Source organism: Salvia splendens, chromosome 11, assembly GCF_004379255.2.
Source record: "Salvia splendens isolate huo1 chromosome 11, SspV2, whole genome shotgun sequence".
Taxonomy (NCBI): domain Eukaryota; kingdom Viridiplantae; phylum Streptophyta; class Magnoliopsida; order Lamiales; family Lamiaceae; genus Salvia; species Salvia splendens.
The window spans coordinates 7,074,833-7,100,061 of NC_056042.1; the positions used below are offsets into that span (position 1 = coordinate 7,074,833).

Consider the following 25,229-nt stretch of genomic DNA (forward strand, 5'->3'; position numbering starts at 1 on the left):
GAGTCCTCTCGGCATCAGACGCCGAGCTGGTGGTTTTCGGCCTCTCCGGCTCCTTGGACTCCGAAGATTTGCGGCTCAGCTTATTCAATATGTTCACTACCGAAAAACAAGGAAACAAGGTTAGTTTTCGCCGCTAAAGCAGTAAGGCATAAAAAAGAAATCCTCACCCTCAGTCTCTTCGTCCGAAGACGAGATATTGAACACGAGGTCGCCCTTGACGAGCTCAGTTTCCGAGTATTGTTTCCTAATCATAGGAATCTTATTGAGCTCGCCCTCGAGCTCGGCCAACGGTTCTAACCGAGGATGGGGAATCACGGACTTCGGCCCTCTCCAAGGAAAGCCCGGAGCCGAAGTCCTATTATAAAAAAGAAACGGTTTTGCCATTTCGGCCACTTGGTTTTGCAGAAGGCCCTAAAAGGCTGTAAGGGGATCAAGTAAAACCAAGATCCCTTCCTTTTAAACTGGAAAAAATTAAGGATTGCCCGCAGAGTAGAGATGCCCACGGTTCGAAAACCGGCGGTTCCGGTTCGGAACCGCCGGTTCCGGTTTTGGCGGAAGCGGAACCGGAACCGGACCGTGAGGCTATTTCACGGTTCCGGTTCCGGTTCGAAAACCGGGCGGTTCCGGTTCCGGTTCGGAACCGCCGGTTTTCCGGCGGTTTTGGCGGTTCCGGTTTTTGAACCGGCGGTTTCGCCGGTTCAATTTTTTTTTTTTTTTTAAATTTGAAATTTGGCTTTATACAACAAATCGGAACAAGACAATGCATAATTCAAGCACAAATAAGACGAATAAGGAGAAAATGAAATAAATTTTATTGATTTTGAGTTGTAACGGACAACGATACATTACAATTTACAATACATAAGTATACAATACAACAACATACAACAATGTAATATAATTTACAAGTGTCGTCGGGCGTCGGCTCGTCGCCTCGTCGGACTCGGAAGGTAAATTTAAAAAAAATGAAATGGGGGGGAAAAAGGAAAAATTGAAAAGGGCTTGAGATCAACTTAAACTTTCAAAGTTAAACTTTTCAAATTTAAGTTGAGTTGCCTACGTATCCACAATTTTATTGAGGAATCAAAGCCCACGTAGTTCTCTTACCTTGGGATCAACCCTTTTTTCTTGCAAAATGTTGCCCATTTTCTAAGCAAACACATATCAACACGCTATATACACATTGCTACATTTCTAATAGGGGCAATTTGATCTTCCAAAGCAATCAATGCAGCAATGTGTATATAGCGTGCTGATATGTGTTTGCTTAGAAAATGGGCAACATTTTGCAAGAAAAAAAGGTTGATTCCAAGGTAAGATTTCATAGATCATTCAGGATGCGGCTAAGTTGTACTTGAAGATCATTAAAATATATTCCGCATTTGATATTTATCAAATGGGGAATATATTTTAATGATCTTCAAGTACAACATAGCCGCATCCTGAATGATCTATGAAATAGGGGGAAAAAAAAAAATTGAAAAGGGCTTGAGCTCAACTTAAACTTTCGAAGTTAAACTTTTCAAATTTAAGTTGAGGTGCCTACGTATCCACAATTTTATTGAGGAATCAAAGCCCACGTAGTTCTCTTACCTTGCTTACCTTTTTGGTCGGCAGTGCTCGCCGTTCACCGCCCCCGTCGACTCATTGCTAATGTTGAGTGCTATCGCTTCTGACCTCGTCATCGCCATCGGAAGAAAATTCTTCACCATCACTCTCTACACGGAAGTCGAAATCCGGCTCTTGTGCTCTCATGTCCGCCTTTGCCCAATCGTCAAGTAACATAGTGGCTTCCATGTTCTTGGCGGAGAGATTGCTCCTTTTGTCGTCTAGGACACAACCGCCGACACTAAAAGCTTGTTCAACGGCGACGGTGGAAGCGGGAACGGCGAATATCTCCTTAGCCATGATGGAGAGTATCGGAAACTCTTTGTCATGTGTTCCCCACCAATTAAGGACGTCAATTTGTTGAGTAGGAGGACCTGCATCTTGAAAAATAGAGCGCGATTCCAAATATATATCTAATTCACTAGTCGCTCTAGTCCTATTGGTTGTAGTACCGTATAGATCTTGCAATTGTGATACTACGTCGGGATCGATCATGACATTGGAAAAATCCCCTCCACCAAAATCAAATGTAGAAGGACTAGGAGGAGCACGTACCTGGTGAGCGGTGTTATACCGCATTTCATATTCCGCGTAGAGAGAACGAAGTGCACTATCTAACCTATGTTTGATTTCATCAACATCCGGAATACTTAGTTCGAAGCATTCTCCTCTTGTCAAGCCCATTTCGCGGAGTTGAGAAAAATCCAAAGCGTGCAAACAACCATAGTACATGTCTAAAATTTTATAAACACCATGCAACTTCCACTTTGGATCCAAGCATTTTGCAATCAAAAACACATTTGGAATACGTGAAAAATATTTTAACCATTTTTCAACCATGTAAAACAAAATAGCCTTCAACTCAACGAATTGAGTATTTTTCACACAAGTTTTAAAACCAATTGCCACATACATGCAATGCTCCAAAACGCGCACAGAAGTAGGATAATAAACACCGGATAACTCAACAGTGGCATTTTTGAAAGCGCGGAATAATCGAAATAAATCCATGCTGTGGTCCCAACAAGCGGGTATCAAAATCAAATCAGAAGGAACATGAGGACAACTTCTAAAAAAATCACATAAATACTCAATGTGGTTCAAAGTCGACTCCAACATATCATATGTCGAGTTCCACCGAGTTGAAACATCCAAACGAAAGTTGGTGTACCTGCATTGCTTACCATGACAATATCTCTTCCAAGCTCTACCAATAGGAGCTTTGTTATGAATCAACTTCACAGCAGTTCTAATAGGATCAACATACTTTTGCCACAAATCGATGGCATCTTGAACACACAAATTCAAAATATGGGCAATACATCGCACATGGAAATATTTACCATCAATAACAGGAGAACATGCACTGATTAAATCATCTATGCTAGCAGTGTTAGCGCTAGCATTGTCAAAACCAATAGAAAAAATTTTATTGATCAATTGAAATTCATTCAAAACTTGAATGATCAATTGAGCAATTGCTTGTGCAGTGTGTGGTGCGGGAAATTCCCGAAATGCAATCAAACGTTTGTTCAAAGTCCAACTGTGATCAACGAAATGCACCGTGATGCCCATATACGAATTTTTACAAAAACAATCAGTCCACACATCAGAACAAATAGAAACTTTATGCCCTAAGTTAATAATAAACGTACCTAATTGCGCCTTCTTTTCCATGCATTGTCGAACAACGGCTCGCGTCATTGAAGTTCGACTCAATTTTCTTGCAGCGGCATTATATACTTGCCGCATACTCGACTCAAAAGCATCGTTATCAAAAGCATTGAATGGAAAATGTTTCATAACGGCAAATCTAGACATCACATTAAGAGCATTTTTGTGATCATATTTCAAAAGAGTATTGCTACACATACCTGATGTTTGGGATGAACCCGTCGTCCCACTTCCGACTCCATGTTGAAAGTTGAGTTGAGTTTGGGTTGGAGCGATACCAAACTCGACCGGATGCGCTTTCTCCAGGTGACGGGTAAATGTACCGTACCCTCCACCCTTTCGGAATGTGTATACGTTTTCGCAATAGTTGCAATACACATTATAAGTGTTTGGATCGTTACTATCTTGTACCCTCTTGAAATGTTTCACGAAGATGTTTGAGGTTAAAGACCTTTCAGCTGGTCTAGGAGGTTGAGGAGGTTGTCCACGTCCACGACCACCATTACCACGCCGACTCCTTGGTGGTGGTGGGGGTGGCATTTCTTGAACCTCTTCTACCTCCTCCCCCTCCTCCTCGTCGTCATCATCATCATCATCATCGTCTTCATCAACATTCACGGGGGTTGGACTTTGTTGGGAATAGGCACCGCGACCGGGAGCACCACTACCGGTACCAACATAAGCATCGCCTTGGTATTGAGAGCGAGAGAGAGCAATAGCATGTGCCACATCTTGCTCTTCTCGAGCCTACAAAATAATATTTGTATTGTAAATACAAAATAAAATTATGAACAATAATGAAATGTAATTCAAAATTAATGAAATTAGTAGATAATAAATATTAACCTGCCACTCATCCATGTTCATTTGAGAAATTTCATCAATAACGGATCTCCGAGATGGCCTCTTGGCCTTTCCCTTTCCCTTATCAACACGACCTTCTCGGGATGAAGACATATTGGAATGGTATGTAGAAATGTAGAAATATGGAATAATATATTTTTTTTTGTTTTAGTAATTGAGAAAGAAAGACAACTTATAGAACTACGGGAACAAGTATAACTGTATAAGTGTATAACAATGCGTAATAAGAGTAGCAATTGCGTAATTAAATGGAAGCACAATAGCACAAATGAGAAATTGGAGACAAAGAGAGAGAATTGAGAGATTGAAGAGAGAAACTCTTATTAACACAAGAGTGGGGTGAATGTAAATGAGGATAGAGGGGGGTATTTATAGAAAAAAATGAGGGGGAAAATGGAAGAATTCGAATTTGAAATTTAAAAAAAAAAAAAAAAAAATTTGAATTTTCACAAAACCGGCGGTTTTGGCGGAAAACCGCCGGAACCGGCGGAACCGCCGGTTTCCGGGCCAAAACCGCCGGTTTCCGAAATAAAACCGCCGGTTCGGTCAACGAACCGTCTGCAAAAGCTGCTCCATTGTCGCCTCGTGCTCCGCGCCGCCTCGAAAGTCACTAAACCGGCGGTTAACCGCCGGTTTTTCCGGTTAACCGCCGGTTAACCGCCGAAAAACCGGCGGTTTCGACCGTTTTTGAAGATCACCACCGGCCCCTCATCCCCCTGCCTCGATTTAAGCGCCGGAACCGGCGGTTCCACGGTTAACCGCCGGTTCCGAACCGTCCCGAACCGCCGGTTCGGTGACGGTTTCGGTTTGAAATATCTTGAACCTGAACCGGACCGCGAACCGAATTGCGCCGGTTCCGGTTCGGGAATATTGCGCCGGTTCCGGTTCCGGTTCCGGAACCGCCGGTTCCGGTTCGGCGGTTAACCGCCGGAACCGGAACCGGTGGGCATGTCTACCGCAGAGACAGATCCTTATCTAGCCTACGGAGTTCGGCAGCAATGGCCGACAAGTGCCTCCAAGAATTCGGAGTCACCTGACCTAAAGGGAGTTGAAAGAAATCAAGAAGCTCTACAAAAGGTGGGGGAAGAGGGAAACGAAGCCCGCATTCTAAGCAGGCTTCGTAAACGGTGGCATAACCCTCCGGCGGGTCGTTAGCCCTATGATCATCGTCGGGAACCACCGCCTTCCCCCCGGGAAGAAGATATTTTTCGTGTAGAGATATCACGGTGTCCTTACTCAAGACGCTGTGAAAGTATTCTACAGTCTTCTCCCCGGACTCTTTCCGGCTAGAAGACCCCTTGCCCCCTTTCCTACCGCTACCTGACTCAGAAGAAGAAGAAGAAGACATAGTTCTTACTCTTCGAAAGTCTGAAGAAATTCTCAAAAAATTCTTGAAAGCGGAAGAAGATTTTTACGCGAAGAAGATAGAGTGCAGAAGAAGCTATAGCAAAAGTGTTCAAATGATGAAGAAAGGACGTATTTATCAGATTCGGAGAAGATTTCAAAATCATCGCACCGTTTCGAATCCCACCTTTTCAGGATTCAACGGCCGGATTTTACTGTCGCATTTAATGCAGTCACGCGCAAGGCACGTCCCCTAACGTCAGCCTTCCCCGTACCTTTATCCAAAATGCCGAAGTGACTCGCTTCGCCGAAGTGATTCACTTCGCTTTTCGGGGGGGGTAGTGATGGGGTACGGACTAAACAAGCCCAACAGCAGTGACGGCCCATCAGCCCAAAGCCCAAGGAAGAGTATCAGTTCGGCATTACCAAAGATTTCGGCCCTAGCCTACAGCTCGGTAAAAGCCGACCAGTCAAGCTCTACTCTCAGATCGGCTAAAGCTGCTCGGCAATAGTTCAGCAGTTCGGTCTCAGTATTCGACCGAACTGGAAGATAGTCAACTCATGCAGGATCACATGCAGGATAGTTCGACCGAACTGGGAGATAGTGGACCCATGCAGGACCTCCACGACATCCACGACATCCACGACATACTTAGTGGTGATGTAAGCCACGACCTAGTTAGTGGTGATGTAAGCCACGACCTAGTTAGTGGTGATGCAAGCCACGATCTTAGTTCAATGTATAAATTGAACTTAGATCAGAAGGAAAAGGTAAGCTCTCTAGACATAAAAGATCATATAGCAAGTTTGTATTGTAAGCTGTAGAAAACAGATCAAGCAATACAACTCTGCCCTCTTTTCTTCCCGTGGACGTAGATTTACCTCAGTAAATCGAACCACGTAAATCTCTGTGTCGTGATCTGTATTTTCCGGCATTCATCACCATCAAAAATTCGCCAAACCATCAAAGGCTAAATCAGTGCCTCCTTATAAGAAACGGGCAGGGTTTAAGCCATCGAAGCCTGAGGATTTTGGGGATGGAGGGGCTTTTCCTGAGATTCACTACGCCCAGTATCTATTTGGGATTGGGATGATTCATTATGCAAATTCTTTGAGTCAGGGTGAGAATGCGATGGAGATTGTGTATTCTCAGCACTCGGATCTTGTTCCAGTCTTTGCCAAGGATGTTGCGAAAGAGGATGGCATGGATCTTGATGAGAAGCAGAAAAGGAGATTGATGAGACAACACAGCAAACAAAGGCTGCGTCAGAGCAGATTGTGAATGTTAGGTTGAGTGCTGCACAGCCAAAAAAATGTTGCGAAAACGTCCGCGGATTCTAAGTTCATCAGGTATAAGCCGTCTCAGCAGTCGGCATGTGCTAAAGGGAGAATCATTCGCGTGGTGGGAATGGCGGTCGATCCTTTGGAGCCTCCCAAGTTCAAGCACAGGAGAGTTCCGAGAGGTTCGGGTTCTCCACCAGTCCCGGTCATGCATTCCCCCCTCGGCCCGTTACTGTCGAGGATCAGCAGGAGTGGAAAATCCCACCTTGCATATCTAGCTGGAAGAATTCTAATGGCTATATGATTCCTCTCGATAAACGGATGGCTGCTGATGGCAGTGGGCTGTAGGAGGTTTGGATTAGTGATAATCATGCTAAGTTATACGAGGCTCTGTATGTTGGAGAAGAGAAAGCTAGAGAGGCTGTTGCGGCACGTTCAAAGGTTCAAAAGGAGATGATGATGGAGGAGGAGAAGAAAGGTATGGAACTACGGGTGTTGGCACAGAAGGTTAGGATTAAGAAAAGTGGAGTAGCTTCTGCTAATGATGGTGATATGAGTGTTGAGTGTGAAAGGGATAGAGATGGCCCCAAGGAAACAGAAGAAGAGAGAGAGGAAAGATTGACAAGGGAAAATATTCATAAGAGAGTGAGGGAAAGAAGACTGGAGGCAAAAGATGGTGGCATGGGGAAGAAGGGGAAGATAAGCCGGGATAGAGACCGTGATATCAGTGAGAAAGTGGCTCTTGGGATGGCCAACACTGGAGCAAGCGGGGGTGAAGTTATGTATGATCAGAGGCTCTTCCACCAGGAGAAAGGGATGGATTCGGGTTTTGGTTCTGGCATGGACGACGCCTACAACATCTACGACAATGGCCTGTTTACTGCTCAATCTGCTTTAACTACTCTGTACAATCCCAAGAAAGACCGCGATGATGAGATGCATGGGGGTGCTGATGAACAGCTTGATAAGATAAAATGCGTCAAGGTTGACAGGGCGTTCACTGGTACGTCCGAGAGGTCTGGCCCTAGAGACAGGCCTGTTGAGTTTGACAAGGAGCAAGATCCCTTTGGTCTCGACCAATTCTTGAAGGAGGTCAAGATGAAGGAGAGTGGCGGATCCATGAGAGATGGATCAGACAAAGATCTACCTTGAGGAGGTAGACTACCTTTACCTTATGTCCAAGCTTGAAAGCTTCTTTTGACCAAACCCTCTCTTTATACGACTGTTTTGCTGCAGATAATTTTGTTGCCACTACATCGTTTATCCCATGTATATTTGACTATATCAAAGTTGTCATTTTCTCTAGTCCATCTAAATTGCTTTACTATGAAGCATTACTAATCTTTTCTAACTTGCAACAAAATGCATCTAAATTATTTTGTTGCAAACTAAGTAGTAAAACGCAACTTTTTCTGCTTTATTATTGACTTCTTTTTTCTGGACAGTTTTAGTTTGAAGGTTATATGATGAGCATCGCCTGAAATCATTAAAAAAATACAAGAAATTAAGATGATAAGTTGGTAAGAGAAAATTTATTTTTAATGATTGTTGAGTTTTTATAAACTAATCAGAATTTCTCCAGTTTCATTGATTTAGTTTGACGTGAATCAAACAGTTAGTTCAAACGATACCAACTATATCGAGGGTATTTTCAATCTATCTCCAATTTCATTGAAACATTTTGTCAGACTAAAATCAATGATTTCTGTTGCAAAAAAGTTAACAGATTTCAGCCTTCACATCATGCACAATTTCATCCTGATGCAAATAAAAGAGATAATTGAGAAAAATATCAAAATTAAAACTTGGTAATTGACTATTTTAAAAGTTGTGGGATTGACTAGAATTAAATTCGGAATTTGCCCTTAAATCAAACATATCAGCTTCTACTTGTTCAAGAGCCTACTCTTTGCTTTCTTTCCTAGATTTTCTTCAACAGCAACCCTAGTCCTAATTACCTCTCATGTTTCAAGAATTTATAATCCTAGAATTCAAATCAAATGTACAATCTTTCCTCCAACATCAATCCATATCAATTATATGTCGAGCTTTGACAAGAAGAATTAAGAATCGCCATTCATCAAAGCCAATAAAAGTTCAAAACTGGTAAACATATGCAACTAACTTACTCATCAATCAAAATCAGAGACTAATCTTCGCCAAAACTTGCAACTGGGTAAAATCACCAAACTATTTGCTCTCCACCAAAGAAGATCCCACTTTCCCATCTGTGACCTCATCCTCATAAATAGGCAATGCCAATGAATCCGATAACTTCAAATGCAAACACCTAATCGCACCCCATTTCCTCGGAACAATACCAACCACACCATCAACAGCATCTAAAACATTCTCCACAATCTCCCCACTCTCCATCTCCCCCAATCTCCCCACCCGCACCGAGCTGCAAGTCCCACTGCTCAAGCACCACAAACTCGACCTGCACGCCCTCTCCAACTCCTCCTTCCAATCGCCCCTCAAATCCACCGCCACAGGAATCTTCTTCCTCTTCTTGTAGAACACCCTCCCCAGCACCTTCGGCAGCATCGCCTCCACGCTTTTGTCAGCCAGAAACAAGTCGAACGAATCGAAGAGTTTCTTCTTCGATTCGAAGGAATCGTAATCCGATTTCAATTTCCCCAGCTTGAACACCTTTTTTACGAAGGGGATGCCCTTGGCGAGCAGAATCTTCTGCGCCGATTCGGCGGTGATTCTCTTCCCGTCGACGATGAGGCAGATGTTCGAGGCGGTGTAGTCTTGTGAGAGGAGCGAGCGGCGGAGGAGGATTCGGTGGGGAGCGGAGGAGAGGTTTCGCGGCGGGACTTTTTTTAGGGTTACGGAGAGGTAGATGAAATCGTCGGCTTCTTCTTCGTTAGCGGCGTTTCCGTCGTGGGGATGTGAGAGGAGTGACTTCTTCTTCCACTTGAGGAGGGCGTTCGTGGCTTTTCGGACGCCGTCCTCGTTGATTCTCTCTCTTGAAGGTGCGGCCATGGCGATGAATTGTGAAGCTGACAGTGGGCTGCGAATTATAGGAAAGATTTATAGTCTGTAATTTTTTCAACAGTCCCTTGGGGTTTATGACTTTGCACATATTTCCCAAATAGTAGTAGTTTTAACTTGGACTGATAATTCGGTTAATCGGTTCTCGGGTAACTGAGAACTGAATAGAATATTTCCGGTCTCACGAGATCGATATTCTATTCAGCGATTTTCAAATTATTTTTGGTTCGTCAATTCTATAATCTGACAAATAGATATAATAACACAATAAGAATTGACTTGTGTTACAACAAAATTGAAGTTCAAATGTATTCATAATTAATTTTGACAAGACTCAGCATATGAAGAATTAGTGTTCCCCATTGTTACCTCTATTTTTCCAATCTACATATACACAGTAAAGGAGAGGACACGCAACTCTACACTAATTTTCAGAATGATATGGAAAAATTAATGAAACAATTTTCTCACTCATTTTACATTATGTGAGAACTGCGACGAGAGCCTGTAACACGGTAAAAGAAATAACTTTCGATTGCAAGGAAAGCTTCAGATAACAATGAAGGCCAGCTGCTAAATCATTACTCATAAGAGCACTTTCACGACTGTCATTGGACAGAATAGAAATGCCAAATTCCTGAAGTACCTTTTCCAGATCAACTTCCTGACTCCTGAGACAAACAAATATGTTCAGACGTTATCTGGCCAGAACATCCTGAAGAAATCCCGATCAAATTCCTTTTCTTGCATCTTCTTTTCAAACTCTTGAACTTTCCTTATCTTCTTTGAGGTGCCTCGTACCTTAGTCTCAGGTGACTGAAAAGATGAACTGATTAGAGAATAGGGATATTTACTAATCCTAGTGAATGCAAGCAATAATCACAAGTTCTCAATTACCATAGCAAACACCATGAACTGGATTCCAAAGACCAAAATTGTACTTCCTTAAATAAACATTTTGGAAAAACACCATTAGTACATTTGCCAGGTTTTATCATTTGAACTTGATTCTGGTTCCATAGCATCTGCTTATGCCAAATAACTTCATATTTTGCATACCAGGACATTTCACTATAAGGCATTACCTAGAGTTTTTAAATTGATATTTTGTCGTGGATAAATCAGAGACTACAACATGCAGATTCAATGATCACACAGTCAATCAACTATTACATAATGCTGATGCTATTCAATTATGTGGAAACTGACTGTCCCACTATACAACAATCACAGTATCCATCCTTATTCTACTCTCCTCCCTAGCCTGATGCATTTAGGCAACAAGGAATCTAAATAATAGAAGTGTTTTCACAAATTTAATCATTCATAGGATACAATTTTCTGGTGGTTCTATACTTCCCACAAAGACATCTCCGGAAGCTTGGAAAAAACCCTTTTCAAGATAGTTTGGTAAGTTAATGTTTGTAAGTCGTCCGATATATCGCGATATATCGCCTGTATCGGTAGGCCAAGGGTCGATACACACCCAGATGCGACTTAGGCGACTAACATTCGAGTCGTCCGATATATCGCGCGACTCGACCGATTAGTCGCCTGATCGAGTCGAGGACGACTTAATGGGCTTCACTCCAGATTGGGCCAGGCGGACAGGTAGGTGTCTATTCAGCCCATTAGGGTTTCTTTATACATCCCCCACACCCCCTCCTCACGTCCTCCTCCTCCAGAACTGCAGCCGCCGCCGACGCTCCCTCCACCTCCAGAAATTGAAGAACGCCGCCGCCTCTCCTGGACACGCCTCCGGCCTGCCTCATCCGCCGCCTCTCCTCATTCAGGATGAACTCTAGTTCCGGTAATGCTCCAGTTCCTCTTCCTCTCTTATGTCTCTCCTCTCTCGTCTATTATTTGAGTTCCTCAAGCGCTGCATCTGTTCTCTATTGTTATTTTAGGGTTCATCAAGATGCCGCTTCTGATACTGGTAATTATCTAACTTGGCAAAACGTGGATGAAGCTACTGGTGCAACTCAAGGTCTAGGAGGTCGTAATCTGCCTAGGGCTGCTGCAATGAAAAGGAAGAGTGGATCTAAACATGCTGCTGCTGCTGCAAGTAAAAGGACTAAGCAACCTAGGACAGCTGCAATTCCAGTTGAAGATGAAGTGTCAAGTGAAGAGGATGATGAAATGGGAGATGAGAGTGGATCTGATTACGAAGATGATGAAGAGGGTGGTGGAGGTTCAGCTGCAGGGGCTTTCCAAGTGGATGATGCTGTGCTTTGAGTTAGCTTAATTGCTTGTTAGTTGTTATCATGCAAATCGTTGAACATGACTAAATCATTGAACAATATGATGCTGTGTTTTTTCCTGTTGTAATTTGAAGTATATATTGCATATTTTACATGTGTAAAAGGGCAAGTCGCCCGATATATCGATATATATCGGTCTTGAGGGACCTGGACGACTTGTCTGGTGAGTCGCCCGACTTACTATCGATATATCGACTAAGTCGACCGATATATCGACTGAGTCGATATATCGGTCCTATGGCGACGCGGTTCGATTCACCGACTTAATTCTATCGTCTTCAAAACAAGTTCATAACATTATTCATCTCATTAACAATGTTCTTTGTGATTATGTCCAGTATCAAAATTATTAGTTGTTGATAAAAGGTTTTATCTATGTCATTATCATTTAAGTTTCAAAGGACACTTCAGTTCAGTCACTTCTAAGCTCTCATTTATTTTGACAATTGCATATTTAAATGGATTTGCAATTCTACTAAACAAATATTCTAGCAACTTGAAAGTTTCTTCCATTTCACATATCCATTTCATCAACCTGCTGCAGTTTGAATAGTATATGATCGCACCGCACAAAGTCTATAACATAATGAAAAATAACATACACGTGCATGATTGAAGCTACAACAGTTAAATAGGAGTACCATGTAGGTGAAAGTACAACAAAAAAATCAATTGATCTTCCAAACAGAAATTCATTACTTACTTCTGGATCATACGTATCCTTCTTAACTTTTGATTTCTTGATTTGAACTTTTGCCTCTTCTGCTCCCACACCTCTTTTGTTTTTCTTGACAGCAGTTGCTATTGGCTCCAGCCTGCCCTGTGTTAATTAAGGACGTCTATCAATGACAGGTACACTAGCAAAGAGGTAGTATAATATCTTAAAACTACATGTGCAAATGCAAAATGGTTTCGAATAGCAGGGCCAAAGTACATTCTTTGATGACCATGGAAGACAAACACTACCCATGACTGCAATATAGTATGCCACATAAATACGCTGCTTAACATTTAGTAGTCAGACTTTTCAAAGTAATTGCAGTTTCCAAATTTCCAAAACTATCTCTGTTTTGCACATAAGATCTCACAAGCATCAGGATCCCTTAAAAAGAGTACTTTTCTGTTTCCTCACAAATTTTGGGAACTCAAATCCATCAATCTAACAAAACATTAACTTCAATGGATCATAAAAATATGACATAAAGAAAAACACTGGATAGATAGTGATTAGTATTTAGAAACACCAACCTGTTCGGAAACACCAAGACCAGTACCTTCTTTCCATCCTTGCTTCTTTAACAACTAAAATCGCCAAAAAAACATGTAAGGAAAAACTACAACGAATCAAAATAAAACACATACAACTTAATCAAATCAGACGAAAGTAAAATTCGAAGTAAGAAAAGCATTTGGTAAGGGATAAGAGGAGGAAACAGAGGTAATTTCAGACCTGAAAGCCAATATTCAAGGAATCTATGGGGGTGGAAGCAGAAGTGCGTAGATGCGAAGCCCTAGTCTTACCCAATCCCGCAGAACAATCATCATCAACCGCCATTGCCGTTGCGTTAGTTAAGCTTGAGAAAACCTATGTATCCCCAAATTGAAGCCAATTCCCCACAATATAATTAATTAAACATATGTTCCTTTTTAATTTCTGAAATACTCGAAGATAAAATACATGAAATATAAATACATAAATTTTAGTAGTAACATCTTTTTTCACTTATGTTCCAACATTCAACATTCACAAAATATATAATACAATAGTTCATTAAATTTATCATTCATTCATGAAATTAGATTGACAAAATTCTAAATTGGAGCTATTTATAACAAAAATAAAAATAAAAATAAAAATTATTGATCGAAATTGTTTACTGAATAAAAAATTCATAATTGAATAAAAAATTCATAAGTGAATTATTTAGATTAAAAAAAATAGAAAGAATCTAAGAATATCAAAAGTTTTGTGTATTTAGAAGCAAATAATCACACGTATATTATTTTGTGGTGATGTATTATGCAGATTAAAAGATATCATGTGTAAATTTTAGTAGTATTAATTTTAATTTGATTGATTTATTGTAGTATATTAGAAAAAGTTAGAAATTTAAATGTTTACATAATTTAAACAGAGCCACGCGGTTGGAAGGGTGATCGAAGTCGAGAGATTTCTTTCATTTTGATCGGCAAAACACAATCCAATCAAAAAAAAAAGCCATCTCCTTCCATTGTATTTGCAAATTGTAAATCCAACACGCATCCACGTGTTTACGCATCGCATATACTTTCTTCTCCGCCCTTCCTTCCCTCACCGCAATTCCAAACAAATCCAATTAACCCCCAATTTCTGGTGTTTCCTGGAGGAATTTTTATCAGTCCTAATTCTCTGATTGGCCGGCCTGCTGATATGGTGGCGGGGCTGTTTGCCCTTTCGGCGGAGGAGGCCGTCGTCGCGCTCCACCTCAAGGCCGCCACGAATTGGTGGGACATAGTCAATCACTCTGCCGCTTGGCAGGACCGTATTTTCCATGTCCTCGCTGCGCTTTACGGGATCGTCGCCATTGTTGCTCTTGTAACTATTCACGCCCTTTTGATTTGCTTTTGTTTTGCATCGACGTTAATTTTTATGAAGCTTTGGCTTTTCCAGGATAAAATCAAATAACGGAATGAATTTTTTCCCACAAATCCAATCTGTCGAAGTTAAATTTTTTATCTTTATGGTATACTTTCATTATAGTATTGGAATTTGGCATCGTGGGAATACTTCTCGTGCATTCGATGTCATTGTTTTTTAATTATATTTGTAGAATCTTCCAAGTTTGCTATGAAATATCTTGTTGGCAGTTAATCGAATTGATTTTGTTATTTGCATTGCCTTGTACTAGGTGCAACTGGTTAGGATACAGTTGAGAGTACCCGAGTATGGTTGGACGACTCAGAAAGTATTCCATTTTCTAAATTTCTTAGTCAATGGAGGTTTGTATCATGTGCATTTAGTTCGTACTTCTTAAATCAGATTCAATTTTTCTATACCTCACCTGACGAATGTTCTTTTATAGTTTCTTAGTTCCTTGTCATGTAAATAATTATTATGTTTTGTTGTTTGTTAGCTCGCTGCCTTGTGTTTGTATTTCGTCGGGATGTTCAGAAGTTGGTTCCAGAGGTATCGATTGCATTCCATTCTCTTCTCGTCGGGATGGGCAAGATTAATGTTGGAGTAATAATATGTTCTGATTGTTTTTTTTGTTGGGAAGATTACACATCACGTGTTGCTTGATTTGCCAAGTCTTGCGTTTTTCACGACGTATGCGCTGCTTGTACTGTTCTGGGCAGAAATTTACTATCAGGTTCAACCTAGATCCTTTCATTATGATTTGCTTGCTTTGATTGCGATATTCTATTTGACAAAATATTTACTTTCAAAATATGGCAGGCTCGTGCTGTATCTACGGACGGTCTGAGGCCCACCTTTTACACAGTGAATGGTGTTGTTTATTTCATTCAGGTGAACAATCTTGCCCATTTTTAATCTGGTGTGAGGTAGATGATAGGATCATGTGATTTCATTTTTAAGTTCATTAAATTTATCGTTCTATACTTTTATACAAAGATGCATTGTCATGCGACAGGGTTCTTTGATTTTGAGAATGGGCTGCTTTAGAAATGAACACCTAGATCATATGAAGTTCATTAATTAGATCTCTTCTAGATAGGAATTTATTCGAGTTATCATAAAGGTTCTTTGTTTGTGAGTTGTTGTAGTGACTGTACTGAACCTGCTTTGTTTATGTTCCACCTATGACCTATCTACAACCGCAGTTCTTGAATGCATTTATACTTTTTTCTCTTAGACAATGATATCACTCTTTGGGTGCAAATGTATTATAAAATTTCTTTATTTATAGAACCATTATATTCCGAATGATTGGCAAATTCCGGTTTCTACTCTTGTGGAAGTCATTCTCCTTTGATGCAACACCCTGTGCTATGACGATGGATTTCAATTAAAAGATATTGATTATGTTTGCAAGATGCAACACCTAAAATATAAGCTATCTTAGTAAATCGGTAGGGTGCTGGCTGTTTCAAATTCAAACATTTCATATAGAACTTATTTTGTCAAATGACCTTTCTTGTAATTTGTTGCAGATGATTCTATGGTTGGCTCTGTGGTGGAAGCCTGTACATGTAGTGGTAGTTTTATCCAAGATGTTCTTTGCAGGTTCATTACATTAATCTTGTCTACATGTATCGGTTTTTTTTTTCATTTTGTTTGAGGAACCTGAAATTTGCAGGTATTTCTTTATTTGCTGCCCTGGGATTTCTTCTCTATGGTGGAAGGTATATTTTCCTCCCTTAGACAATTGATTTGTACCTTAGTCAGACTTACCAATTATTTGACCCCTTGACTACTTGACTAATGACAACCTTATCTAAACTATGAGAGGGGAGAGGGTATGATTTGTAGTGTCAACCTGTTGACGCTAGTGCCTGCCATGAATCGGTCTGTATGACTTTGCAAGATTCTATAATTGTAGTGCAGAGTCGTTTTATAAAATTCTCAAATGTTGTCTGCATCTTTTCTTCCTGGAATCTGGTTTGCAAAGTTTATTTTGAACCTATTTGTATGTCATTAATGTACGGTTAGTTTTGTGGATTCATATTAAACCTGAACCTGAACCTGAACCTGATCCAGATGTCTTCTTTGTGAAGGTTATTCTTAATGCTACAACGATTCCCCGTGGAGTCAAAAGGACGTCGCAAGAAACTGCAGGAGGTATGGTGTGGAGTATGGACTAGTGATGGTTGATTTATTTCAGGAAATTTTTAAGTTTCTTTTTCTTGTGGAGTTTTTCTTATTTGGTTGTCCACGTTCTAATTCCCCCTTGCTTACTCAGGTTGGCTATGTAACCACAATTTGTTTTGTGTGTTTTCTGGTTAGATGCATTATGGTAAGTCCTATTCTACTCTTAAGATTCAGATTGTTTGTTTTGTGTTTAGTCCAACTTGAAATGATGTATTGATTATTTGGTTTGTGTTCTAGACTTCTACTCATCTTTGACTTTGAAAATCCTTGTTAGTTCAATTGGTAAATTGCTTATTGGTCATGAAGATAACTCTGTTTATATTTTGACGGTCATGTAAGATATTCTGAAATTGATAATAAAACCATTCCAAAGAAATTTGGTTTGCAAATCATTCCTGAACTCAACCCCATCTAGGTAGTTGACTAAAGGTATGATAAATTTCAAGTTCAGAAGCATTGTGTTATTTCCGGCAATTAACCCCAAATAAGTTCAACAGAATGCACCAAAATAGATCAAAATGGTGTGTTGTCCCCGAAATTCTACTTATGCTTTACAGATGCATGTAGATCACATTGTACCGGGAGTTGTATTTCACAATATTTGGAAATAGCCAAATGTCTTTCCCATATTAGAAGTTACCTTGAATTCTGGTCTTAAATGGCATGGCTGGTGTCTCTGGACAGAGGGTTGTCAGTTGTGATATTCTTGTGTTCTAGGATGCTTAATAAAACAATTCTGTATTGTCCCTCATATTTGCTATGCACCCTTCTCTATATGTATGCACATGTTGGTATACCAGTGTTCTTGTTCTGGCTGCGTTCATCTTCATATAAAATGTACATCCTCTTTTTTGTAGTCTTCGATTTGAGTCAAATCTTCCAGTTTTTGCTTCCTGACTTTGTTTCTTCCATTGTGACACATCCTACAGATGTGCTTTGATGCATTTGACCCAGCTGCTGATCTAGATCTTCTGGATCATCCTATCTTGAATTTTATCTACTATCTGGTAGGATTCCAGATGCTCTTTATTTTGAGAATTACTACTGATTTGTCACTCATGCTCGTCATACCCTGATTTATTTTTGTCACAACAGACATGTTTCCTCGGTTTCTTTAAATCTGGTTCTTTTGGTGTTGAGAAATTTGTTCTGCTATATTGTACTACAAATTTGGTAAAGAAGCCTTATGTTAAGAGTTGTTTGAATATTGTTTTTTCAATTTCATGCACTTGCACCTAATGTAACAATACACATGTATTTTGGTGACTAAAGAAAATATATGTAAAATGAAACATTAATCTTCCTTAAAATAGTGAAGCTTGTTGTACTTAAGCAGTACTATGTCTAAATACAGTGTTCCGGAAATGTAAACTTCAGCTTTATTTTCTCATTCAGAAAGTCTTAGATGCTTGAATATATATTGAATGCTGAAGGAAGCCAGTTTGACAGAATCATAGTGTGTGGATGTGCTCTCTTGTTTATTTCCACTACTAGTTCTTATGCTACTTAGTTCTGTGATTGTGATCTTGTTGTAGAAGGTGTGATGTGGTTAAGAAATGGTTTTGCAGCTGGTGGAGATATTGCCGTCAGCACTGGTGCTCTTCATATTGAGAAAACTGCCTCCGAAACGTGGGATCACACAGTATCATCCTATCAGGTGACAAAGCCTAGTGCTGGACATGGTTGGATATGAGGGGCTGCGATATGATGAATTTGGAGCAGAAGTGTGATGATCAATCATTTTAAGCTGTGTCCATATCCAACCCTCTCACTCGCAGTTTACAAAATTTCTCTCTTTGCTTTCGAATCGTCAAAGTGGAAAATGTACTTTTGAAATTAGAAGTGCATAATCTGTTCTTTTGCCCTCTGTGTATGTGTTTGTTAGCCGAGTTGAATACCATTGATTATATTGGTTCATTTGTTATTGAGTTTAGCCTCAAGCTTTCTTTACCGAATGCAATTATTATTAATTACACTACATATAATATAAAGTTTTCTAGGGCAAAGTATTCTTTGAGAGACCAATTTTATTCATATTTGATTTGACAAGACATGTTCTTGGGGTCGTCAAGATATGTTTCAAAATATACACCATTTTGGTGTTTGTATGTGTGTTTGTAAATACATAACTATTTGTGCAGCCAGTAAATATACGTACACAACAGAATGTATGTGGATGTTTTGGAATAGGCTAATTTGCTAATAATAATTATGTGGATGTTTATCAAGCTTCTTTGTACAAAGTTATTGTACAAAAACATCGACTCATGATCTACGGATAATTTAGCTACGTTGAGAAAATTGAGAGCATTAGCAATGATGCGGTTTTGACATCCAACCGCTGTTTAACACTATTCATGTGCCTTACACCACTCTCGTCCAAATCTCCTCCATGCAAGAATGCGGTTTTGACATCCAACTGCTGTAGTTCCCAATTATACACAACCGCAACTAGAACTGAATTTTGGCTGCAATGAGGAAAAATAACATACTCCCACAGAGATCCTTTAAGTAAGAAGAAATGTGGGAGAAAAAGGCATGGTGCCAACAACTATTATTCATCTTCTGATGTTAAAATCATAATCCAACTCTGAGCAATTCAACTGGTAAATAGAGGAACTACAAAAAAGGGAAAAAGAAAAGATCCAGCCAGAGGTTTAATACTCCACAATAAAAGGAGGTTTCTAATGGTACATTCGGCACTACTATACTTCTGAAATCAAAATTAGGAGACTCTATTATAAACTTGCCACTTCTCAAGAGACTCGAATTTCAGGAGTACATAACACCCATCTTTTTTGCAAAGTCTTCATCGTCGTCTTCTTCTTCATCAACGTATTCCTCTACAGCATCTCCATTCTCACCATCCTCATACATTGCGTAATCCTCCCCACCCATTTGTTCATAATCGGACTCCCCTTCTTTCTGCTCATAGGGTTCAGATTCCGGATCCTCACCAAGTTCACCATCTTCAGCTTCTGGCTTACCCTCTCCTGCCTCCATCGTTTGAACTGACATAGGCTTATCAACTTCCTTATGATTTCCAACTTGAGTAATGGGCTCCTCAGTTGCACCCTCTCTTTCTTCCTGGACTTTCTCCCCTGTGACACCCTCAGCGCCCGATGAATTCATACCCACGATAGTTCCACTTGTTTCACGTTTCTTCCGCTTTAGAATCTCTTGTAGTGGCTTAGGTCCTTCAAATGAAAGATCATTTTCACTATGTTGATGCCAATCGCTCACACTTTTTCTCTTGCCAAGTGATTGTTGATCGGTCTTGTCCTGTCTACTAGAATCAGCATTTTTCTGGTTCTTCAGTTCTGCTAGGCTTTTTGGTTTAGCAAAATCACCGTTATTCTCACCTACAAAGTCTCTTCTTGAGTCTGGACCTCGATAGTTCTTTGCACCACCATCGGAAGCTTCTTCGGGCCTTCCTTTTATTCTGTCATGGATTCTTCCTGGTGAGGAGATACGATCAGTAGTCCTAATCATATCCCTGTTGTTTGGAGAAAACGATCTTTCAGGAAGTCGTATTCTCCCTCGAAGGCGACTTCCATGAGAATTATCCCTCGAGGTATTTCGTTGCTCCTCCCTATGTCCCCAGTAGCTTCTCTCTCTTACATGCATGTCACGGGCATGTTCATGATTAATGACAGATCTTAAACCATTAGGCTTCTTATGCTTTGCTAGACGGTGTCTGAGATCATGCTCATCAACTTGACCATGATTCTCTTGCCGACTATATGGCCTCCTTTCATGATAAGACCCTCCAGACATCCTTTCAGACGAAGCTCGGTGCTGCTCCCAAGCATACTGTCCCTTACGGTGCTCAAGTGAGTCATAACCATGACGACCCTGATAAATATCATCATCAGTAGCAGCAATCAAGCTGTAGTCAGCAGAGCGATTAATTTCATATTCACTCCCACGTTCATGTTCTCTGGACATCCCATATCTATCTTCACCTGGATAGAACTCAGAATCTCTTCCCACATCGTCTACAAGAACATCAAATCCAGGAGAAGGCTCCCTTGATACTTCTTCTGCATCCTTGTTGTACATGCTTTCAGGTTCATCGAGCAGGTGAGATTGCTGAGCACGATTGGACCAGCTGCCTGGGTGCCCATTAGATACAGGAGTAGCAGTCCTGTACCCGGAGAATACATTACCCCCTGATGTTTGTGGAGCCTTCCTGCTTACAGCAGATTCGAATCTAGGAACAGTAGATTCCACTGCAGGCAGTGGTTTTAGCCGTGCAGTATCATTGAGTGATTTGGCTACATTCATAGGTGTAACCTTCTGTTGCAAAGGCTTCTCAACTCCGCTGGAAGGCTTACTAATATTTGCATAGTCAACAGAAGATCCTGTTACTGGAACATGTATGGCTTTGGTATTTGAGGCATTTGGGGCATGAAGAAATGGGCACCAATCACCTTTTAAACAGTGCCCTTTTTGAAAAAATACGCATGCTGCGGATGGCTTGGTGAAAAAGGCATTTTGGCCATGTGATGCAGACCCTGTAACAGCCTGAGGCACAGGTGCAGAGGGTCCAGCAGATGTTGGCCCTTGGGTTCCCAGCAATCCTTCAAGAGGCTGAAGAGAAAAAAGTACAGAGATAGAAAGGATATCTTATTAAGCAGCACAATGCAACAAAAATACTAGATACATCAAGTTCAGGCTCATCCAAGAAAAGTCATCACTAAAAGGAATATATTTATATGAGAACACATATCAGACTAACCGGATGACGGAACGCGCACTTCGGATTCATGCAGTTGCCATGTAACCAGTACCAACAGTCTCTTGGATTCATCCGTGCAACATCACTATGGCGGTACTCACATTCGCTTCCCTGCAGGAAGAATTCAAATATATAAAAATCATTGATGTGGAATTTTGGTCCATGGTAAACGACATCATCACATCACTCAATCTTTGAATGCACAAAACTGAATTTAAATGTAATCTGAAATCCAATAAGAAATCAGTTGTTTCAGAACTGAATACAAGTACATATCATATTAAAGAAATTCCAATTAATTATTGCATCAAGAAATTTTCAAAGGAGAAACACTACGAAGGATAAAAATTCCTGGACTACAGAATCAAAAATTGACTGGCATGAATAATCTGGGCAAGGAGTTGCTTTCGAATATAAGAATACATCTTTACAAAACTTTACCCAACTCCCACAAGGATAAAATTACAAGATATAAAGCAATCAACAAGCATACACAGAACATAATCTATAACCATATTTTCAGTAAAGGGATGTATTGTTGCACAGAGGGTGTCATGATTAAAATGGGTTTTATCTACTAGCTCAGCAAAATTTTATCAAATGGCAAGAAAATGTAGTAGATCTTAGAAATAAATGAATTTATCCTTCATATATCAACATAATTATTCATCTTCCTTCCTCGCACTAATCATCCATTCCACTAATCAAGAAAGGAAACTAAGGCACAAAACAGCAACACATAATCTACAATTTTCATAGGTAAATTAGTCATTCGGTCCTCCATACCTTCCTTAACCCAAGCATGTTGTGAGTTCAGCACTTTTAATGATAACATGAAATTCTGATGCGCACAGATAAAGACGTGAATGCAGGAAAAAAGAGATCAAACCTATGTATGTAAAACTCGTCATTTTCCCAAGGCCAAACTACAAGCACTATCCTAACCGAAATTAACCAACATTTGAAAATGAATCCCAAATTAAGGCCCTAATCTTTCACTAAATTCCGAGAATCTACGGGAAAACATTACAATCCTCCCCAAGGAAGATCTAATTCTCAGCGGAATTATTAACAAAAAATCGAATTTGGCCGTATTCAAATAAATCACAGGAAATGTGGAAAATACAAATAGAAAACAGGACACTGTAAAAATATCGCAGAAAGGAAAAAGGACCTTTTTGCAAGTTAAAGGCGAAGCAAGAAAGTAAACACAATCGGTGCTCCTCTTGAGCAGTTCTTCCTCAGCGGAGGGAGGGTGAGATTGAGATTGAGATTGAGATTGAGGCGCAGAAGTCGCCATGTTTTCGATCCTTAAGCAGCTCGAAAATCAACAAAAAAATATATGTATATGTATGTTAATCTGATGGATCTAGGGTTTTAATTGTTGAGGCGGCTGGTCTCAGAGGTAGGGTTCCTCCTAACAGTGTTTCGCCCCCTTTTGCGGCATCAAATACAACCTCCTAGGGCGATTACGCTGCTTGCGCCACTCAAGGTCAGGGAGAGGAGAGGATAGAGAAGGTGAGCTAGGACGACAAGGGAGATGAGAAGAAATAATGAATGTGTGTTCTATATATAATACCTGATCTGCTCCCTTTTTATCACTCTTTAAATATTTACATCAAAATTTTGAATTCAATTATTGCCTATATTAGTTTTCAATTTTTTGTTGTTATCAATCCATTAATGCTACGTTCGGTGTAACTAAATCGCCTACTCCATCCTTATTACTTCTTCTCGTCCCATAAGAATATATTCTTTTTAGTGTAATTTTTGTTCCATAAAAATATATAATTTTTAAAATATTTTTTTATGAAGAATGAGTATCATTTAATTAGAACTATGGACGGATAGTGGAACGGCACATACTTTGTGGATTTACAATAAGGTCCGTTTTCTTTGTGGATTAATAGTTTGATTGCGTACCAATTGAGCGTGTGTGTTATTGGGCTACGTTTTAAATGTTTGACTAGTAAGTACATTAATGATAAGTTAGAGGTAATTAAGTGAATCCATTAGATTTTTGGTTGAGCTCTTGCCTTGCCTTGCCTTTGGGTTATGTGAGTTTTTTGGTTTTGTAATGTTGAGAGAAAAGCAGCTGATAATAGAAAAGAATTGGCCACTCGTTGAGCTCTTCAAATCATTGGTTGCTAACTGACCGTTTCGAAGAAGCGTGACATATGACATTGCTCTAAGATTGTACTAACTGACAAACAAACAAACCCAACTCTACGATCTTGCCTTATGTTCTAAAAGGGTACCAAAATGGATGTCAAACTAACAGAAGCCACACTAGGTCATATTATGTCATGGTGAGCTTATATTTCGCCACCTCTGCTCGCAACAAAAAAATTGCACTAAATTTGTTCTAGATCTTAGCTCTCTGATGTCCATCTAGCAGGCTGTAAGCTGCGTGGCGCGCTGCCAAACTTCTCCAAGCCGGACTCCCTGGCCACATTGGACCTATCGGACAACTATTTCACGACTGGGATTTCGAGTTTCTTGGCAAACATGGCTAGTTTGCGGACTGCAAAGATCTCCAACAACTTGATCAAGGCTGATGTCTCCAAAATGAGGTTGCCTGGCCAGATTTCAGCTCTTGATCTCCATTCAAACCGCCTCTTTGGCTCCCTATCGAGGATACTAAGCAGATACATGGAGGTCGTGGATGTGTCCAACAACCAGATCTCTGGCAGGATTCCTGAATTCGTCGTGGGGATGAAATTGAAGGTGCTGAACCTGGCAAGCAACAAGATATCAGGTCATATTCCAGATTCAGTTTCAAACCTTGCGAAGCTGGAAAAAATCGACATTTCAAGAAACCAGATAACGGGAACAATCCCAGCTAGTCTGGGAACTTTTCTGCAGCTGCATTGGTTAGATCTGTCGATAAACAGGCTTACTGGAAGAATCCCAGACAGTTTGTTAGGAGTCAAGGCGCTGAGGCATGCAAGCTTCAGGGCAAACAGATTGTGTGGGAAGATCCCACAAGGAAAGCCATTGAACATATTCCCACCAGTTGCATATGCTCACAACTTGTGCTTGTGTGGAAAACCATTGCCACCTTGCAAGAGTAAAATGAAGAGAAAAATGGGTCAGTGATATGCTGAGTCTCTACTCTCTATGCTCATTATCCCATGAGCACAAGTTAAATTATCTTTTTTATCTTGTGAGTTCAGGTACACAAGTAACTTACCATGCTCTTCATTCAAAGGACTCCAGCTCAAAGTTAATCAAGTTTTCACATTAACCAACTTTCTGCAAATTGATAAAATAGGTTTTGGGGAATTGAATCATTCTTTCTTATTCATATGTTGCAAATATACACGCCTCTTTATAGGCTCACAAGACTAATTACATTTAAGGTAAGTTTCATTACCTTAACCTAATTTCCTATACATGGTAAATATCAATTGATAATCTTCCTATTAATTGTTATTGTAGGAAAATCCTCCTCTTGATTGCTCGTGATATTCTCGTGATCTTCTCATTCCAACACTCCCCCTCAAGTTAAGTGATGGGATCACCAATGCTTAACTTGTCCAATACACTTCGAAAAGAGTTTGAGTTCACTGCCTTTGTCAAGATGTCTGCCAATTGATCTTCTGACTTGACATAGGGCAGCTCCACTATCTTTGCATCAATTGTA

The 25,229-nt window shown here is 40.2% G+C and overlaps 5 protein-coding genes and 1 pseudogene across 6 annotated transcripts; 3 read left to right on the forward strand and 3 right to left on the reverse strand.

Moving 5' to 3' along the window:
• The first annotated feature begins 6,113 nt into the window (after positions 1-6,113).
• LOC121753607 lies at positions 6,114-8,694 on the forward strand (annotated as a pseudogene).
• A 126-nt stretch (positions 8,695-8,820) lies between these two features.
• LOC121753608 (ribosomal L1 domain-containing protein 1-like) lies at positions 8,821-9,807 on the reverse strand. Its single transcript, XM_042148826.1, has one exon. The coding sequence runs from the start codon at positions 9,760-9,762 to the stop codon at positions 8,962-8,964; it is 801 nt and encodes a 266-aa protein (XP_042004760.1). The 5' UTR covers positions 9,763-9,807; the 3' UTR covers positions 8,821-8,961.
• A 248-nt stretch (positions 9,808-10,055) lies between these two features.
• On the reverse strand, positions 10,056-13,658 carry LOC121756539 (G patch domain-containing protein 11-like). The gene is made up of 4 exons (XM_042152106.1): positions 13,483-13,658; positions 13,281-13,334; positions 12,736-12,852; positions 10,056-10,587 (listed from the first exon to the last, which is right to left on the reverse strand). Exons 1-4 carry the CDS (start codon positions 13,585-13,587, stop codon positions 10,462-10,464), a joined length of 402 nt encoding a protein of 133 aa, XP_042008040.1. The 5' UTR covers positions 13,588-13,658; the 3' UTR covers positions 10,056-10,461.
• Positions 13,659-14,166: 508 nt separating this feature from the next.
• On the forward strand, positions 14,167-18,797 carry LOC121754081 (protein TOM THREE HOMOLOG 1-like). 2 transcript variants are annotated; one of them, XM_042149418.1, is made up of 11 exons: positions 14,170-14,607; positions 14,921-15,011; positions 15,146-15,198; positions 15,290-15,382; positions 15,469-15,540; positions 16,185-16,257; positions 16,331-16,376; positions 16,749-16,812; positions 16,934-16,987; positions 17,772-17,849; positions 18,411-18,797. In XM_042149418.1, exons 1-11 carry the CDS (start codon positions 14,443-14,445, stop codon positions 18,501-18,503), a joined length of 882 nt encoding a protein of 293 aa, XP_042005352.1. In that variant the 5' UTR covers positions 14,170-14,442; the 3' UTR covers positions 18,504-18,797. The 2 variants fall into 2 exon arrangements, with proteins under 2 accessions (XP_042005353.1, XP_042005352.1); XM_042149419.1 differs by lacking the exon at positions 17,772-17,849 and having other exon boundaries at positions 14,167-14,607.
• A 569-nt stretch (positions 18,798-19,366) lies between these two features.
• LOC121756288 (zinc finger CCCH domain-containing protein 17-like) lies at positions 19,367-23,141 on the reverse strand. The gene is made up of 3 exons (XM_042151791.1): positions 22,758-23,141; positions 21,584-21,694; positions 19,367-21,435 (listed from the first exon to the last, which is right to left on the reverse strand). The coding sequence occupies exons 1-3, from the start codon at positions 22,881-22,883 to the stop codon at positions 19,615-19,617; spliced, it is 2,058 nt and encodes a 685-aa protein (XP_042007725.1). The 5' UTR covers positions 22,884-23,141; the 3' UTR covers positions 19,367-19,614.
• A 950-nt stretch (positions 23,142-24,091) lies between these two features.
• Positions 24,092-24,682, forward strand: LOC121754358 (DNA damage-repair/toleration protein DRT100-like). Its single transcript, XM_042149734.1, has one exon. The coding sequence runs from the start codon at positions 24,092-24,094 to the stop codon at positions 24,680-24,682; it is 591 nt and encodes a 196-aa protein (XP_042005668.1).
• Positions 24,683-25,229: the final 547 nt, after the last annotated feature.

What these genes read in the sequence shown, in the direction of transcription:
- LOC121756288 (XM_042151791.1), bottom strand. Translation starts at nt 22,883, where the DNA reads ATGGCGACTTCTGCGCCTCAATCTCAATCTCAATCTCAATCTCACCCT. An exon ending in CGCCTTTAACTTGCAAAAAG is followed by an intron (nt 21,695 to 22,757) that starts GTCCTTTTTCCT and finishes TTCTTCCTGCAG; the next exon opens with GGAAGCGAATGTGAGTACCG. An exon ending in AGTGCGCGTTCCGTCATCCG is followed by an intron (nt 21,436 to 21,583) that starts GTTAGTCTGATA and finishes TTTTCTCTTCAG; the next exon opens with CCTCTTGAAGGATTGCTGGG.
- LOC121754081 (XM_042149418.1), top strand. Translation starts at nt 14,443, where the DNA reads ATGGTGGCGGGGCTGTTTGCCCTTTCGGCGGAGGAGGCCGTCGTCGCG. An exon ending in GTGTTGTTTATTTCATTCAG is followed by an intron (nt 15,541 to 16,184) that starts GTGAACAATCTT and finishes AATTTGTTGCAG; the next exon opens with ATGATTCTATGGTTGGCTCT. An exon ending in TTTCTTCTCTATGGTGGAAG is followed by an intron (nt 16,377 to 16,748) that starts GTATATTTTCCT and finishes TTCTTTGTGAAG; the next exon opens with GTTATTCTTAATGCTACAAC.
- LOC121753608 (XM_042148826.1), bottom strand. Translation starts at nt 9,762, where the DNA reads ATGGCCGCACCTTCAAGAGAGAGAATCAACGAGGACGGCGTCCGAAAA.
- LOC121754358 (XM_042149734.1), top strand. Translation starts at nt 24,092, where the DNA reads ATGGCTAGTTTGCGGACTGCAAAGATCTCCAACAACTTGATCAAGGCT.
- LOC121756539 (XM_042152106.1), bottom strand. Translation starts at nt 13,587, where the DNA reads ATGGCGGTTGATGATGATTGTTCTGCGGGATTGGGTAAGACTAGGGCT. An exon ending in GTCTTGGTGTTTCCGAACAG is followed by an intron (nt 12,853 to 13,280) that starts GTTGGTGTTTCT and finishes TAATTAACACAG; the next exon opens with GGCAGGCTGGAGCCAATAGC. An exon ending in AGGATACGTATGATCCAGAA is followed by an intron (nt 10,588 to 12,735) that starts GTAAGTAATGAA and finishes TCATCTTTTCAG; the next exon opens with TCACCTGAGACTAAGGTACG.